This window comes from Urocampus carinirostris, chromosome 14 (assembly GCF_059441175.1).
Source record: "Urocampus carinirostris isolate Australia breed hairy pipefish chromosome 14, RoL_Ucar_1.0, whole genome shotgun sequence".
Taxonomy (NCBI): Eukaryota; Metazoa; Chordata; class Actinopteri; order Syngnathiformes; family Syngnathidae; genus Urocampus; species Urocampus carinirostris.
The window spans coordinates 27941764-27960681 of NC_142362.1; the positions used below are offsets into that span (position 1 = coordinate 27941764).

Consider the following 18918-nt stretch of genomic DNA (forward strand, 5'->3'; position numbering starts at 1 on the left):
ATGAAAACTTTAGTTAAAAGTAATAGCAAAGTAATACTTCCCTCTTTTGAGTCAATTTCTCATTACAGAGAAAAGTAATTGCAGTCCAGGAACACGTTCCTTTGTTACGCATTTGTCCCAACACTACAGACTGCCCACTTTAACACTGTTTATTTTATTCCTGTGTTTGAAATAATTGGCGATCGCTCCACACATAACATAGTAAACAAGCTTTTGTTTTGAGTTTTGGGTTCAGTTTGAGTTTTTCCTTGCCCTCATGTAGGTTTTAGATCATGGGACGGTGTAATAATAGTCTATGGTTTGCAATAATCTGTGGTCTGTGCAGCCCTTTGAGATTCCTTGTGATTAAGGGCTATACAAATAAACATGACTTGACTTTTTAGTTTTTTTTTAGCTTGAATTCCCCTATTTTATGATAACACAGTAGTTTTACAAGCCATGACTTAAAATCTCATTCCCACTTGTCAGGAAGATAGATAAATTGAACCAGGTGTTACTTCTCCCCCAAAACTGCCAGTAATGGAAGCATTAGGATGATTTTGATTCCCTGGTCCATTGCAGTCTTTAAACCTCTGACCTTCCTGGCTCCTCATCCGTGACCACGCAGCCAAAATTTTATGGATGTTTTTCCCGCCGCCAAAGACTTCCTTGTGGTCCAAGCGCTACACTGAGACTTGTCACAGCTGTGTTCTACTTTTCTCACACAAAAACTCCTCTGATCCAAGGCTAATAATTCTCACACGTTATCTCCCTCGGAATTGTTGCGTTCAGGATTGGTCGCCCCACCCCCTAAAATCGAGTAAATGGTAAACGGAGACGTCAGCACGTTGACGGACGTCAGAAAACGAGCAGTTACACATAGGTGGGAGATGATGGCGGGGGACAAAACAGTGACGCATCCAGACGTAAAAATCAATGGAACATTCTTCCATTCATTATCTGCAACGCTTATCCTACTTTTATTATACAAGACAACACAGAGACAGACAACTCACTTGCTCATTCACACTTAGGGACAATTTGGACCGGCCAACTAACCTGAACTGCATGTTTTTAGAATGTGGGAGGAAACCGGTGTACCCGGATGAAACCCACACAAGCACGGGGAGAACATGCAAACTCCAAACAGGAAGGTTCAATCTAATGAACCTCAGAACTGTGCCGCACACGGGCTAACCACTGCGCTGCCGTGCTGCCCTCGATCTGCTCAGTTCACCAATCTCCTTTTTTGTCAAATGGTGGGGCAATTTTGCTACCAACCATTAAAAAAAAAAACGCCTTAGCACAATTTAACTCTTGGTCTCTCTCTGTTAAATATGCATGACTGAAAACGTATGACCCAAATGTAAAAGACGTACGCATAATACCCTTGGCCTCGGCTTTCCAAAGTTCGAGGTCTGTTCTGACAATTTAGTTCTCGACTGTCATCTTGATGGCAAATCCAGATTCAAGTCAGACTCTAATTCCAAGAATCCAACAATTCACATGCATGGGACTCCTAACCATTCAGGAAACGCAGATACGTTTCCCGGCTGTTATTGCCGCAGGCTCGTGACGACCAAAACCCTCTACGGTACTGTTTTTCTTTCGAAATCGGAACCCTTGTACACAGGAAATGAGCTCGGAAGGTCACATGACTTGGCTCACGTAAGGAGATCCGTGTTGGTCCCTGAAGTAAGGTGACCTGACAGCTAGAAGTGTGCAAATCGATCCAAACATCTATATCAAGAATACTACGCAAATACAAATTGATATTATTGTCCTGGGATCGATACTTCCTTCCGCCACCAATTTTACAAAAGCGTTGGTCCTCTAATTAGATAATGCAGCTCTTTTCCCCCTCTTCCTTGCCCAGCACCCTCTGTCACTCTATATGATTATACCTGAGCATTGCACCTTTCCCTACCTGTCCTGGCATCCTCCCTGCCATGCATAAAGGAGCCAGATCTCCACGTCCACCTATACTAAAAGCTAAAAATGACAGAGGCAAACAATAAGTGCAAAGTGGCGTGGAACATTTTTTTCTGCCACAGAAAAGAACAATGCCAAGTGTAATTTGCGTGATAAACTCGTCTACTACTGTGGCAACACCACATATTTACATAAATAACTAAAAATAGCTCACCCTACAGAAGAGGTCAGATCCCACAGGAGCCCTATTCGGGCCTAAAATGTCAATCATATTGTCCTCGCCGGCTCGGACTGCTCTCATGCTGCCTTTTATCTATCTATTTATTTATTAAATCTTTTGTTTATTTATTCAGTTAGTTAGCCACCTTAATTTTTCTTTGTTTGCTGTGGAGGAATTAATTTTTCTCCTGTCTTTGTTCTTTGTTTAAATGTGGTGAAGGATAAACTTGATGGATTCAGTCCCCTAGCCGCGTTCAGCAGGCTTGAAAAGGGGCTTGAAAAAGAAACAAAGAACAATGACAGTGGGTTAATTAAAAATAAATCAGTGAAAAGAGAAGCCCTGCCAGACCCTCACAACTAAAATTTCAGACTTCCTCCAGGCTCGGCCCCACAAATCAAGTTAATTGATCAGGCTCGGGCTGGGTTGGGCTTTAATAATCGATGGCCCAGGTTCAGGGCGAGCTGGATTCTTTAGGACCAATCTTACATCTACCCTACAGAGAACAATGAGCTGCAGCCAAAAATGTACAGTAAAAATGGCAATGTTCCTGAACAAAAACCTAGATATCCGTTATCACTATAACACCAGAGCCAGGGAGAGGCAATTCACACCTTTTTTTCTACATTATTTTGAAAAACATTTCACAATGGAAATTATTTAAGTTGAACTTGTTATACAGTAGTTGTCTTTTTATTGCGTTTTTTTTTGGGGGGGGTTTGACATTCTTGGCTTTTGTTCAGAAACAGATGTAATAGAAGTATAAGTAGTTATTTTTATTATTATTATTTTTACATTTTTAGTAAAATTGTTTTGCTGAGTTGATAAGCTAACTGAAGGTGGGAAGGTTTCAATTATTCAATGATCATGACATTTCCAAGCAAAGGTATCAGTATTGGATTGATACCAAATTTCCCAGTATCACGTACCTCTACTGGCTGCTGATTACGAACGTTGAAATAAGGTAGCAGTGACGTTACAAACCTGATATGGAAGCAAAAACAACAATTAAAGCTTGTTTTGGGTTGGAGATTGTTATCATCACAAGACCTTTAGAGGGGAGTTTGTGATGAAAGGTCCTTTTGAAAGTCGTCACTGCTATTTTCCCGTTTTCCACAGTTTTTAGTTAAATGTACACTGCATGTACAAGCATGGAAATGCGATCCACAGCAAACGTCTCTGTAGAAAATATTTGGTGCACTTAGAACCCTGATTTTTTAAACAGGAACTGCGCCTGTCTGCTTGAGTCTTCAATTCAGTTATGAAAATTAGGGGTCGAACATTCCAGTTTTGGGAGGATGGGAGGGGTAAAGTGGCACAGAAACTGCAGTGTTATTTCAGACCTGAGGTGGCAGCCCCGAGCAAAAGAAAATGACAACCTCTTCAATACAGATAACAAACAAACAAACAACGAGCATACAAACAAGCCAATGAATAAATTGAATGTTTATACTTTAGTGCAGTGCTTCTCAACAAGTGGGTCGGGACCCAAAAGTGGGTTTCAGACCCGTTTTCATTCGGTCAAGGGTCTTTTCCATGTCAAAATAATGCTAAGAATACAAAATAGAGGGCCGATTACATTCCTTAACAGTAGATGGCGATAATGCCCTGCTTGATCTCTTCTACCTGGTCAATTATTTGGTATGTTTCATATTATTTTATTTTGATTTTCTTGGTTTTATTTCTTTTTTTCTTAATAATGAGTCCCAAGAAAGTTCATTATCAGGGGTAGGTAAAGTGCAAAACAGTGATCACAACGATCGAGTTGAAATAGGAAATGGTATACGAATGTTTGCCATTGAAGCACTTCTTGAAAAGATACAGTGTAATTGTAATAAACTATTATTGATGTTTAGGTATATACATTTTGAGTATTTTGACATTCTTTTAGCATGTGGCTATCTTAAAGCACTATTACTGGGTCATTTATATAAGATGTAAGCTTACATTTTGGTTTTGCTGATCTTTTTTTTTTTTTAATAAAAAAATAAAAAAATAAAAAAGGGTAATATTTTCTACTATCTCTAGTTTAAACTGCACAATTCTTTCTTTGGATACATTAGTTTAGTGGAATTAGCCCTAAATAGTGGATATTAAGGAATGACAACATGGTTGGCCGATAATGACAATGATGTAAACAGTGCATAATAGACAAAATAACAAACAACAGGGAGGTATAATAGTCAAAACAACAAACTGACATCCAATGCAATCTCCTTTGCAGGTCTCCAATATTAAAGACAGAAAAAAATTATCATACTGCTATAATACCAAAAAAATACAAATAGAAGAATATACAAAAATTATCAAAACAGCACTAGATAATTCTAATATTATAATAATTATTATTATAGGAACTAAATATAATAACATATAAAAACGTACTGTTTAGAAAATCTATTACTTATTTATCAATTTTATAAACATTGTTGTACAGTATAATAATCTTCATTTTCCTAAAAATTAGGGTTCTTTTCTTTAAATCACTTCCTCCAGGTCATTAGTGATACTTCACTCTCCAGCACCCCCTGCCGCCTACCATTCCTCCTACCAAATGTGTTTCACCCCGAACAGCTTTGCTTATTTCCAAAAGCTGTTGCCGTTCTCAACTCCAGTTTGCACTACAAAATTGAGCCGGAATAGATCATCATGTTGCACTGCAATATGACAGCATATTTGTCAGACACTTAATATATAGCCGATAGTAGCTCAATACTGAGTACACTTGTGATGGAGCTAATATTTCGTTACACTTTTCTAACGACAATAAAAGCATTCATTCATTCATTCATTATCTGCACCGCTTATCCTCAGTAGGGTCGCGGGGGTGCTGGAGCCCATCCCAGCTGTCTTCGGGCAGTGGACAGGAACTGGTTGCCAGCCAGTCGCCGGGCACACAGAGACAACTCACTTGCTCATTCACACTGAGGGACAATTTGAACCAGCCAATTAACCTGACATGGATTTTTTTGGGAAAGTGGGAGGAAACCGGAGTGCCCAGAGGAAACCGCCGCAAGCACGGGGAGAACATGCAAGCTCCACGAAGGAAGGTTCGATCTCATGACCTCAGAATTGTGCCGCACACGCTCTAACCACTGCACCCCCGTGCTGCCTAAAGGCATTCAATTCAGTTCAATTCAAAATCCGATAGGTGCCGCGAAGAATAAATCATGAGGGCTCTTTGAAATTAGTTGGTGATTGTGAACAAATACTGTACATAATAGAGAAAATATTTCACTTTCAAATTGTCAAAGGACATCTCATACAATGTACCCCACCTTAAAGGTTTTAACGACAGTAAGAATCTTGCAGTAGTTGCTGGGATTGTTGCGCTGTCCTCCTGCATTCCAGATAGCAGAGCACTCCCGAGGAGGCAACCCAACCCCTTCTTGTCTTTGTGAGCATAAAAGGCAAAGGAAGAGGCCTTCCTCTCTGGAGAAAGAATGGCTTCCTACAGCCGACTTCCTGTGTCACACAGGGCCACGGCTCGAGTGTTCCGCAAGAGAACGGGCCCTTTTCTCACAAGGGACGAGCGCTTTTCGCAATGTCTCACGCCCACCATCGCATTCGTGATGGCAACTATTTGCTGACATCATAACTCGTTTGTCTCACTTGTACTGAGGACTACGCGCAACACTAGTACATAAGTTATTTAAAAAAAATAAACATTTACAAAGTACAGTACTCAGCATCCGTTTTTAACCACTCTTTGCTGAATTCCATTAGGAATTACAGTAATCCCCTTCTGTATCGCGTTATACCTATCCCGGTTTTGCAACGTTCGGATATACATCTTGCATTGGGATCTGCATGTCTAAATCAGGGGTCAGAAACCTATGGATCGCGAGCCATTTATGTCTGTTTAGATGAGCACCTATGCCTTGGAGATATACGTGCGTCAATGTTTTTCGGTCTGAGTTCTACACCATAAACCAAACAGCTTGCTAAAGGTAATATAAAATCAGATAGCCGCAATAGAACATAGTTTTTGGGCTAACTCAGTTAGGCATTGTTAACCGTACTTGATAATGGAAATATATACTTTTCAACTTTATGAAGGAGACATCAAATGATGACCTCCAACTATAACTTTCATTTTCAAGGGGGAGAATAAAGTTGAGATATTTATGGATAAAAATATATTTTTCAAGAAATAATGGAATTATAAACCTTAATTCACCACACCTATGTGTTGTGTAAGTAATGGTGAATTGCAGTGCAAGGTAAAATAAAAGTAAAAATGACTTAAAATGAAGTCAATTTACATAATGAGACTAGCTGAGGAAAAAAAGTTTTAGTTTATGGTCTAGCCCAATATTGCTTAAACACAAACACACAGACAAACAGACAGACAGACAGACAGACAGACAAGCAAATAAATAAATGAATAAAACAAACAAACAAACAAACAAACAAACAAACAAACAAACAAACAAATAAATAAATAATTACATACATAAATAAATACGTAAATAAATAAATAAATAAATAAATAAATAAATAAATAAATAAATGAATGAATGGATACATAATGTGACAGTTTATGGTTTACGGATCCTTTAAAAGTCTGGGTTGATGACGCAACTCTGGACAGCTTTCAACACTGCTGACATTTCCTGGCCTGATTTTGGGTCATGGCAAAGTCGGCACCAGTCCATTCCTTGATGTTGTCGGCCCAATTCTTTTTCGGTCTTCCTCTCCTCCTGCCCCCTTGGTCTGTGCCCTGGAGAATTATCTTGGTCAGTCCTGATGATCTTGTGACATGACCAAAACATTGTAGCTTTTGTTTGTGCACAGTTGAAAACAGTTCTTTGTAGAAGTTTCCTGTAGCATTGCCTCTCCACGGCCTGGATTTTCCTTTCCAGATTTGCTGTGAGAGTGCATGTTTCGCAAGAGTAGAAGGAAGATGTAGGTACCCAGCGCTTGCATGAGTCTGACATTTGATTTCACTGCAATGTTCTACAATGTCCTGCGACTGGCTGGCAACCAGTTCAGGGTGTCCCCTGCCCACTGCACGAAGATAGCTGGGATGGGCTCCAGCACCCTTGCAACCCTACTGAGGATAAGCAGTGCAGATAATGGATGGATGGATGCATGGATGCAATGTTCTAGTCTCTCCAAGTTTATGTCTGACAAATGCGGTTGTAGTTTGAGCTATCCTGGCCATGATTTCTAGTTCTGACCTCTCTTCATGCAACTGTATAGCATGTTGTTTCCGAGAACTAAAACCCCTTTTATTTAGGAAAAAAATCTAGTAATTGCTATAATGGAACATTCTTTGCACAGTACAAGATTTTTCTCCTGGTACTCTTCTTTGCGAGTTCCAACAGATTCTGATTAGGGTCAGAAGATTGGACCCAATCTTTCGACCCACCCCCCTACAACCCCCAGGTGCAATGACTGAATACTTTCCTAATGAGTTGATAAAGCAGCTTTTGACACTCTCACAAAGGACGAGTGTGCGTATCAACATGAGCCTCATACGAAAGTCAGCCGCCCGAACCTTCAAATCCTTCCTAATGACCTCATCAGAGGTGAAAGTTCAACAGGATGAGCCCGAATAGGGTCATGTGACTGGTCAAGATGTGATGCAGATGGAGACCTGATTAAATGGGGGGGTCACAGACCCCCAGTCAAGCGGCCGCCTGCAATTTTCTCCTTTGATGTGGCCTCACTTCGGAATTTGGCCCGGGCATGACTGATGTTTATTTGCCGTCAGGTATTCCAAACATGTACCGAGTGAGATGTCATCATTTTTCCACTCATATTTTACATTTTTGACTTTTATTTAGTCTCATACCAGCATTTTGTGATCCTTTTAGCATTAACAGACACATTAAGACAACTCTACAATCAGTAACCATGACTGCAACATATATTACCTCTGTCCAGTGATGTGCGGTGAGGGGCTTGTCTGATGAGGAACAGTTAGATTAAATAAATAAATAACTAAATCAATAGACAAAGTTTCTTCTTTGCTGGTTTGGACCATTGCGGGATGTTTTTGGAACGCATGAAAAACGGGGGTTTGCTGTATTGTAAAAACGGACTTTAATGCGCACCGGATAATGAACTTCAGACCCCCGCATTGTAATGTCAGATAGGTTGGGTTTAGCTCCTTTTGCCGTTAACTCCCATCTCTCTCATGTTAAATGAGCCTCTCTCAGGTCAATTTCCTCAGTTGGTTAGTCTGTGCCTTGCCGTAATTGTATTTATTTATTTTTAAATTACTTCAGTTTAATCTAATTTAATTTTCACCATTGTGTTTATTTCCGTGTATTTGACATTTTGTGTTGTCAGTTGGGTAAAAGGGGGCAGGGGTAAATTCTTATTTTAAATTAAATGTCTTTATACGTGACTTGGAGTTGCAATTTGTTTAAAAAAGTGCTACACAATGGATTTTGTTTCAAAGCAAACAGTTGTTAGAAAAAATAGTATTATTATTAATTGTAATTGTATTTGATTATAATGTTATTTGTTAGGTTTTGTAATATCAAATTTGTTCTTGCAGCATTTTTATCATCACATCTTTTTTTATAAAAAAAAAAAAGATTATTTCCAAAATTTATCCCACTATTTGTAAGATACACGGTTCACGGATCCCTTGACCACCTTGCGTAGGGAAACCACTTCCTGATGTTTGTCATGGGCAAGTACAGCCTGGTGGCGCCCATCTCTCTACAGACCGTTTTTATCGGGAGTATGAGAGTGCCCCTGCACATAAAACCGATAATACTGGTTTCTATGGATACCAGTAACAGGAGAAGCCTCCTAATTCATTACTTTATCTAAAAATATTTTGACTTTTCCGGGGGTTCCGTAGTGGTTCCGTAGTGGCTCCCTGGTGCTTTTTCAAGAGAATGTTTGATAATGGAAAATGATATGGTTGCTGTGGGTGAGTAAACCTGATACAAACATTCCAAACAAAAATCAAGGATCTCCAGCATAGTGCCAACAGGTACCAGAGTGCCCCCCAAGGAAATTTGCAGTCCCGCAAAACTGTTTTGAAAATACCAGCTGGGTCACTATTCAATCAATTCTTTCAGTGGTTGAATGAGTCTATTTAACCATACTTCCAATAATTACCCTGGTAATAACATTGTAAAAACATTGTATTAACATTAGTTTGTTGTTTTAGAAATGCAAAATGGGTGACCTTTGCGCTAATTAGTGACAAAAAATTGCTCTCAGTTTGAAAAAGGTTGGAGACCACCAATATATACTGTATGTGTTGCCTTCCTTATAAGGCGTATACTATGTATAAAGCTTTCACTTTTTTTGTGTTATTCTTTTGTTTTGGGTCCAATATGGCTCTTTTAAGACTTTGGTTTGCCAACCCCTGGACTGTACTCTTAAAATAGAACATTTTAATAATGATAGGTCAACTTTTGTTCCCTGTTGTGAGAAATCTGATTTTGGAAATTAGAGCGCGTAATGAACAATTTCATCTCCTGTCTGTTTATTTCGCTCAAACCGGTCTTGGGAAATATTCAAAGGTCGCTAAAATTATTGATATAGTCAACCACTAAAACTTAGTTTTTAATGACACTTTAATGATTTCCCATGCCAGTTCAACATCAAATCTCAGACAAAATCACTGATCAAGCACTGGTGAGCTATTTCAGAACCATTCTACAGGTTACTCAAATGTTCTCAGGGGTTCGAGACCCATGCACCAGTGTCTTTGAAATAAAAAACACATTTTCAATTCAAACTGTTTTTTGTCACACTTTAATCAGGAGCAGAGCTACACAAACGTAACAAAGTGCATTCAATCCAAATGTATGGCATTCATTTGTTTACATCCAAAGCATGTGAGCAGTGATTCGGTCAAATTTTTCTTTTTCTTCTTTGCAAGGGCCCCAGCGTGTGAGAACATCTGGGTGCATCTGCTTTTAGTTACAGACGGCAGCGATTGGTTGCAGTGGACGCAGCCTGAAGCAGGACATGTTTCGCATCAGGCGGTTCCCAGCGAATAATCTGCTTTCGTTTAAGTTCTGGAATTGCGTAAAATACAATTTGGCTGGCTGTCTTCTCGCATCTTGATGTGTCACTACCGAGTACGCCTGTCATTTCTAATCAGGTGGAACGTTTTTCTATTACAATGATGGACAATCCATTCATCAAATGAAAAGAAGTGCAATAGAAATGAGTTTTTTTCCCAGCCTTAGTTTTTTATTTGTATCAATTGTTGAAGCAAGACAAGCTTTATTGTCCTTTTAAGTATACCCTGGAACCAGTGCGTATAAAAGCCTTCTAGGTACGTGTTTGCAATAAATCAAGTGTCAGTAAATGGAGAACATATTTTGGCCGCAGTTAGAAGTGAAATAAATTAATGCGAATTTGTCTAACTAGTCTTTAAGTGGATTTATTAGCGGTCAGGCAAATTCCTTAATCCTCACCGGTAGGTCATGCACAGTCTGCCTGAAAATACATAGTAAAATGCAATATGTATCCTTCAGCAACTACATAACATGCTATACTGCTAAACAAAATTGCATTATGCATTGTGGCATTAATCTAGCTCGTCATGTTATTATTTTTTTTTAAGTTATTCTATCTTGTTGTGCAAATACAGTAAGGAAATAACATCCAAGCTCAATTATTCAGTAGATGGTAGATATAATTGCTCATTCTGTAATATTTTATGTATTATACTTACAAAATAAGCAAATTGTCCTAGAGGACTCGATTTATAAACAAAACAAGAAGTAAAAAAAAAACAACTGATAAGTATTATTTCAAATATTATGTTTTTTCAAACAAGTGAGCTTTTCTTTGAATAGAGCATGTTTAAAGTGTAGAGTACTCAAATAGTCACAAAAGTCAATACCAAGCACTTACCATAGGATTTTAATATATAGAACAGCCACGATTATGTTTATATTGATTCCTAAAAAATAAATATTGGATTATTTGTTAAGACAAACAAACAAACACATAAACACATAATACGTCAAATTAAACACACATTTATATCAAATAGACATAAACCTTGATACAAACATACTTACACAAACACGCAAACCAACAAACATGCATTCCATTAATTCCCAAGCCTGTCAAAAGCCAATCAAAAAGTGAAGTTCAGGATAACTTAAGACTTTGACACCAATAAGCTACCAAAAGGTTGTGACATCCTCACTCTTGCACGTTGCATTCCAGCTCCAAACAGACACACACACCAACACACTGTCCTGCTGTTTATAGAGACTCTTGCTGGGAGACTGATTTTCCAAATCGGGCATTTAGACGGAAAATTTGTCTCCTCACCCCGACCTGCCTGGACCAGAAAAGGTCAAGGAATACTCACCATCCCTCAAAAAAAAAAGAAGAAAAAACACATTACAGAAACCCCTTGTTTCAAAACCTAAGTAGAAACCTTTTTTTTCTTTTTATATATATACTCTATTAAACATTGAGTCCAAGGAACAAAACCGACCTACAGGCTCAAGTAATTACGTAAATAAAATAATTCTTCTTAATACGTTATTTTATTCTTTTTCACAAATAACTATAGCTCTACTGTCAAATTATAATTAAATAAAGAATCTTACTGCTATAATGCACTACTGTTCTCATTCAGGACACAATCCATTTGACAACAGACTATATTTTGTCATCATCTTATGGACATAAGATGATGACAAAATTGGAAACTAAAAATGTGGCGCGAGAATAACATTTTAAAAAACATATAAAGTACTGTACTTTGTAAATGTTTATTTTTTTTAAATAACTTATGTACTGTCAAATTATAAATTAGAAAATATACTTGATACTTTATTGCACCACTGATTATTGATTGGTTATAGCAGTGTTTTTCAACCAGTGTGCCGTGAGACCTTGTCTAGTGTGTCACTGGAATTTGCCCAATTTAATCATTATTTTTTCTATCTTCGGACGAGGAACTGTAATAGTCATCCATATCAGTAGGTGGCAGTATATTTTTATATACTTTTTATATACTAATTATATGCTCATGAGGTAGCGCAGTACATTTAACAACTTAATTTGTAGTACAGTGAAATATTTGACATAACTTCATTTTCAAACATTTTCGACGGACGGTGGGCCTCGGAACTTTTTTTTAAATAAAAGTGTACTTTGGTTCAAAAAGGGTTGAAAAACACTGGGTTATATGATATAACCCTAACCCTAACCCTTACCCGACTCGGGCACTTGTGGAGGCAAAGCAACTTCCTATGCGAACCTGATATAGGAAAATTTCAATTTGGCCCAAAAGAGTGTACTATGCACTTCTTTTTTTGTTCTGAAATAACATGGTTTTTAAACCCCATACCACTTAACTGTTAATCAGACCTAAATATTTTTGTTTGTCCCAGTAAGCTTTCCATTTTCACACTAAAGTTTGGTCAATATTTTGTAATAAAAAAATTATTAATTAAAATAGAAACCTACATATTTGTAATTTCTGTTCAAAAATGTATCAAAATATGGCGGCTATACTTTTGTCTCAATGGTTTATTTTAATAGAACATAAACCTAATCAATCCTCTACCATTACAGACAAAATACATTGACAAATATTGCTTTAACAAGCTACAATTCTTAAGCTTAGGTACACTGAGTTTCGGCTAATCTCCATTGAGCGGGATGGCGCTTGACATCCAAAATACAAAAGCGGCAAGATGGTAAAGGTGTTGTATCTGAGTCAGATCAGGATGCTTATCCTGGTTACCATGGAAACCAGTATCTTTTTGACGTGGGGAGGAAAACACCTACCCACAAAAACGGCCTGGAGAGGGAAGTACTTGCCCAAGACACCTTCACAGGAACAGGCTCCCCTACAACCCTGGCGGTTAAGGGATTATCAGTATGATGATATATTATCATTATACTTTTGCCAGTTTTGTTTGCCAGGCAGTATTAAAATACCTAATGATTAATTATGAACATTTCAAACCATCCACTTTACATTAGATAATATTTTGTGGCTGTTATTTGGAAAACAACAATGTGGCATAAAAATGCTTTTACCTTCCTTTTGCATGTGGGTCAAGAGCCTTTTTTTTTGACATGATGTCTTGTAGAGAATCCCAACATTGAAAAATAATTGTGAATAGGTTGGTCAAGGTGTTTTATGTACATGTGCAAATTAGACCACAACGTTATTGAAGCACAGGCAGACACAGGCAGAAAAGGGAAGCGGCGACTGTTTAGACAATCAAAAAACAGAATACAATGCACGATGAAAATCCACAAAGTATTGGAACCGCAAAAAGTAAACCGCGATACAGTAAGTGATCAAGTTACTGTGCTGACTGTTTTGATCTGGCGAAGGAAAGACCTAAAAGCTCATTTCCGACACAGACGTCTGACTCCATACGGAAGCCATGATGCGCGCTTATCTTTTTTGGGTCGTGTCCAAAATAAGGAGTCCAGACAATGTTTTTCAGGACTGTGCTTTATCATTCAGACAACATTAGCAAATCACCCTACATCAGATTCAGAATATTTATTGTCATTGTCAAAGACCAACGAAACTCCGCTTGGAGCATCCGTTTATTCATTTAAAATCAAAACAGTATTCACAGAATAAATACTATGAATACATTTTGATAAAACCCAATACCCATGAAAAACCCAATTTAAACAATAAGAGGGCAAACATGGTAAGATAAAAACTCAACAGCAGTGCAATTGGGTCCGACTGTCATTACTGTTCACTTAGGAAATACATATTATATTCAAAATTGACAAGGGATCTTTTCCAAACACGATGCATTTATTCACAAACAATGAAAAAAATACGTTAATGTTTGGCATTGTATGTACTAACTGGTTCGTTTTACAGTTGAGTCAATCAGTTTTACACATGAACCAACTCACTACGCTACACAAATTCAACACTGCCCGTTTTAATAGAAATAACCTCCAGACTCGCTTATTTTTTTTGACATACTCAGAAATGTAGGGCAAGTTAGATTAAATCATCTAATGGGCCGGATTCAGCCCATTGGCTGTATTTGTGATATGGCTGATCTGAGAAGAGCAGAACATACAAGAACACATTTAGTACGTAATAGAAGTGTTATAAAACAGGGATCTTAACATATGTCATATGAACTAGTATTTGGGATAAGAGTGTGTCTGGCATGACTAATCTCGTTGCATACAATGCTTTACAACGTGGATTTCAATGACAATAAAGACAATTCAAGCTGAAAATCTGAGCCTGTAGGTGAAGGCTTCAAAATATGTTTGTCCATGTTTTGAAATATCTTAGCCTATCTGAGTGTCCTTCAACCTTGCTACTTTTTGTGCGTGTGTATCTTTGTTTTGAAAAGCTTGCAACATTGAGGGTCTTTTGATTCCTAACCAACAAAAAGTAAGGAATGTGAAGGTTATATCCAATTGAAAGAAGGTGGTGAAAGATAAGTGTAAAGCATGAAGCAGTTCGTTCAAAAATGTTTAAAGAGGAAGGCAGCCCATCAGATTTCCCAACCATATTCTGTATGGGCCCTTTCTGGTTAAAACAGAGCATTTTAATTGTACAGTGGTACCTCTACTTACAAATATCTCTACATACAAAAGTTTCAGGTTACAAAGTACCTGAACAGGGAAATATTCCTTCTAGTTACAAAGGCATTCCAGGACACAAAGTCAAAAATTCAACACAGCATGCGCTGCCAATCACTGCTCCCAGTGTTATACCTGGAAACAGGTGCGTATGCGTGAAACCTGACGTGAATATTTTTATTATTGTCTTTATTCTGTGTTTGTATTTACATTAGGCTACTTAATGATTTTTTAAATAAAATATCATACTTTTGCAGGGGTTGTAACATATTAGCGCATTTACATTCAAAATGCGTCCCTACTTACAAATGTTTCAGGTTACAAAGCTACTCGCAGAACAAATTAAATTCGTAAGTAGAGGTACCACTGTATTTGTGAATGTTAGATAAGATTTAAGAGGCAAACGCCACCTTATTTTATCCTTTCCTTGGGACGGCCATTTTCAGAGTTGGTGTTGAGTAAAGATAACATTGATGGTGCCTAGCACCTAACTACTAGCCACTTATACAGGTCTTCAGAAAAGTATTGCCTTCCCCCAAGAACTTTTTGACAATTTTCAATATTTCAGGCTTCAAACTTATTGATAACAGGTTATTCCGCCCTTCAGAATTGAGTTGGACCTTGGCGTTGATAGGCAGCGGTGTTTGACAATAGAGTGTTAGGGTTAGGGTTAGTACCCGCACACAAAAAATGAACATATGTATATACTGTATGAGGTTTGGTTTGGGTATTACACAATGGTCACTCAGCCCATGGCACGCCCACACACCATTTAAACATACATTTGGTCTGGCAAGGTGCGTCATTTCCCCCATTAATTCGTAGCCCCTCAAACACATTCCACGATTCTCAGCCTTTGCGTCGAACACAAACACCTGCTTCATATAAAAAGTGTAGACAAGAGACATACGCATCGAAAATGAGCTGCATCTGCGATTCATTATGAAAATGAAGTCGGGTCTTACAGCTCCATGGGATTCAAATGATTTTATTCGAAGTGAGGTGTGTTTGAAATTGGCACCACTAACCGTTGTCAGCAGGTCAATTTGGACCCGGGTTCTAACTCAGCCCCGACAACCGAAAAGAAGAGTATCACTCATTATGGTTAATAAAACATCATAACTAGCATTACTGTATATGCATTCATAACAGTTTATTTCCATTGTAATTAGATTTTATAGCCCCTGCGACACATCAGTTATTACATTTCATCACCTTAAAACGGGGCACTGGAGACCCTAAAACCACATAAGGGTTAAATCACAGTTATGTCTTTCAGCTCATTGCTAGGCTGACAAGCAAACCATTGCGGATATTAAACAGGAATCTGAAAATGTATATCCAAAGAGCATTTTTCCCATCGTAACCACAAAAATGTTCATTTTAAAGCAGTGATTCTCAACTGGTCTGACTTTACGACCCAACATCCCACCCAAAATACAAGACTTGACCCAATTCAAGAAAAAAAAATCAATTTCTAAAATCATGCAGTTTAAACCATAGACAGTAGAATATATACTTACATTTTCTTTAAAACAAAATAATCAAAATAACCCAAACAACTTCAATATCATAATACCCTAGTGGTAAAAAAGCAATTAGTTCATGATAAAACAACCATTATCAATTTCAAATAATACGCAAAGATACATAAACTGTCATATAAACGTGCTTTCTAAAATACTCATATGTTAAGAATTCACATTTATTTTACATAGCCTCACCTTAGTGGAGGTGATGTAATAGTCTGCAATCTTTCTGCTATGGGTGCCAAAAAACTAAAAAAGGCTGGGCAGAAAAATGAGAAATACAATTGTACAGTGTGGCCACTTTAGGTCGCTGTAGTCCGGATTATTCTTCATGCTTTTCAGCACTAGTTTTCAGTTGCACTACACCGCACTGTGACATATAATGGTCAAATATTACATACTGTCCTTTTGGGGGCCTGAATGATGCCCATCCATCTGCTTGACCGCTTATCCTCATTAGGGTCGCGGGGATGCTGGAGCCCATCCCAGCTATCTTTGAGCAGTGGGCTGGAAACACCCTGAACTGGTTGCCAACCAGTCGCAGGGCACACAGGGACAGACAACACACTCGCTCATTCACACCTAGGGACAATTTAGAGGAAATTGGAGTGCCCGAAGGAAACCCACGCTAGCACGGGAGAACATGCAAACTCCACACAGGAATGCTGATAGCTTGATATGAACCCATAACCTCGAAACTGTGCCGCGGACGTTCTTACCACTCAGCTGCCGTGCTGCCCCATTATTATTATTATTATTATTATTATTATTATTATACACATCTCCCATATGGCTTCTTGCAAACACAGCCCTTTTTATGGTATTTATTCAGAAAGGGCTTTCTTATTAACAACCTTCTATAAAGACCAGATTGATGCAGAGTACGACTTATCGTTGTCTTATGCAAAGATCGTCCACCCTCAGCTGTGTTTGCCTGGAGGTCATCCAACGTGATCATGGGTCTCTTGGTTGCGTCTGTGATACGTTTTCTATCTGTTTGGGCTTAAAGCTTTGATGGCTGGGCAGGTCTTAATATGTTTGCATTGGTTTTATGCTCTCTCCATTTGGTTATTATTGCTTGCACTGTGCCCCGGGAGATGTGTAAATGATGCGAAATTAGACATTTAGACGTTGGATTATTCAGAAGTCATCAGGGAACTTCTGTTGTCTGTTGGCTGAGCTGGGCGAACAGGAAACAATATTTTTGAAAGACTTACGTTTAAGTGTTTTCGTTGTAAATAATATATTGAAAGTTAAAAAAATTGGCTTCCACTTCATCATTGTGACTCTCATGTGTTTGATTCGTAGAACACATTTTCAGTTTTTTAGCTTTAAGTTTGAAGCCTGAAATGTGGCAATATGACAAAAAGTTTTGGAGAGCCAATACCTTCACTCAGCACAATAGACAAAATAACAAAGACGAAAATTAAATTGAGCAAGTTAGTCTGCACTCACAATAATTTCACAAGAAGGCATTCCAGGGACGCAAATGGCCCGCGGGCCGTGAGATCCCTGATCTATGGGGTTTTGAGATTTCAGACTATTTTCTCATGGGAAAAAAAAGAGCACGCATCTGTTATCAGAAAAGATGAGCTCAAATTTTCCAGATGATCCACAGAGCAAACGCAGTGAGCAGACGGTGTTACTTTAGCGACTGATGAGTCACGGAGAACACATCTGCCGCCTCACACGTCTCCAGAGGAAGAATGTCATGCCTAAATCTGGATGAAGGTGTCTACTGGTTTCCTGGGTATTACGCCGTCTGTTTATTTACCCAGGATGGAATGCATTCCATCCCAGGCCCAAAATGGCAGCAAAAGGCCAAATTTGCAGGGGAGTGTGCACCGGCACGTAACACATTCAGGAATGTGCGAGTGAAGAAGCTCAGACACTTGGAATAAAACTGACATCATCCTGACGTAGACTTGTCTAACGCAGTGTTCTCAACTGCCGGGTCTCGACTCACTTCTTTCAGTGGGTCTCGGGCCTTTGCCTTATCGAAATGGTGCTAAGAAAAAGGAAAAAAACAAGGGTTTATCACACACTCCATCTGTTCTTCATACTCAGTCAATGAGCACAGTCAAATTGCGTTTCAGAGGGACCACATCTCATTTTTTTGTGATATTGTTTGTTTCTTTTCCTTTTTATGCCGGTGATATTGGGTCCCTAGAAAGTTAGTGACAGAAGAAGGAAAAGTGGGAAACAGTGACAACAGGGATTGGGTCAAAAGGGGAAATAAATGCTAAATACAACAATTGTGTACAAGTGTCTGCCATTGAAGCGCTGCTTGAAGGTACATCAAATATTTTTAGCTTTTTTACAAGTATATTGGCACGTGAGCCCAGCAGCAGCTGCACAATGGAGGGAACAAGGATGCTCAGGGGATGAACAAGCCGGTGCATGCTGGTTCTCAAGGCCTCAGCCTCTAGAGACCCCCGAGTAGAGGAAGCTGGGGAGAGGGCGGAGGGGAGGCAGCGAGACCAGCTGTACCACATGACGTCTTCCAGCACAATGAGGGAGATTGAAAACCCAAAAAATACCTCATCGTTTTTTTTTCTAAGCTCGATATGATTTCATGCATGTCTATACGTAGTCCAAGTAAATAAACTTCAAATCGAAGACAATCTGACCCATTCTTTGCTAATTCTTTCCCAGGGCTGCGGGACATCATGTGGAAAATGTGACTGCAGTGGTGTGAAGGGAGCCAAGGTAAGGACT

General features: G+C 38.7%; 1 protein-coding gene across 2 annotated transcripts in view; it reads left to right on the top strand.

Moving 5' to 3' along the window:
- Positions 1-18918, top strand: part of col4a1 (collagen, type IV, alpha 1) — a 56170-nt gene that overhangs the window by 6933 nt on the left and 30319 nt on the right. For both annotated transcript variants that reach the window (XM_088353570.1, XM_088353569.1), the window contains exon 2: positions 18856-18909. In XM_088353570.1, coding sequence (XP_088209696.1) covers positions 18856-18909 — 54 coding nt within the window. The remainder of the gene's footprint in view (positions 1-18855; positions 18910-18918) is intronic.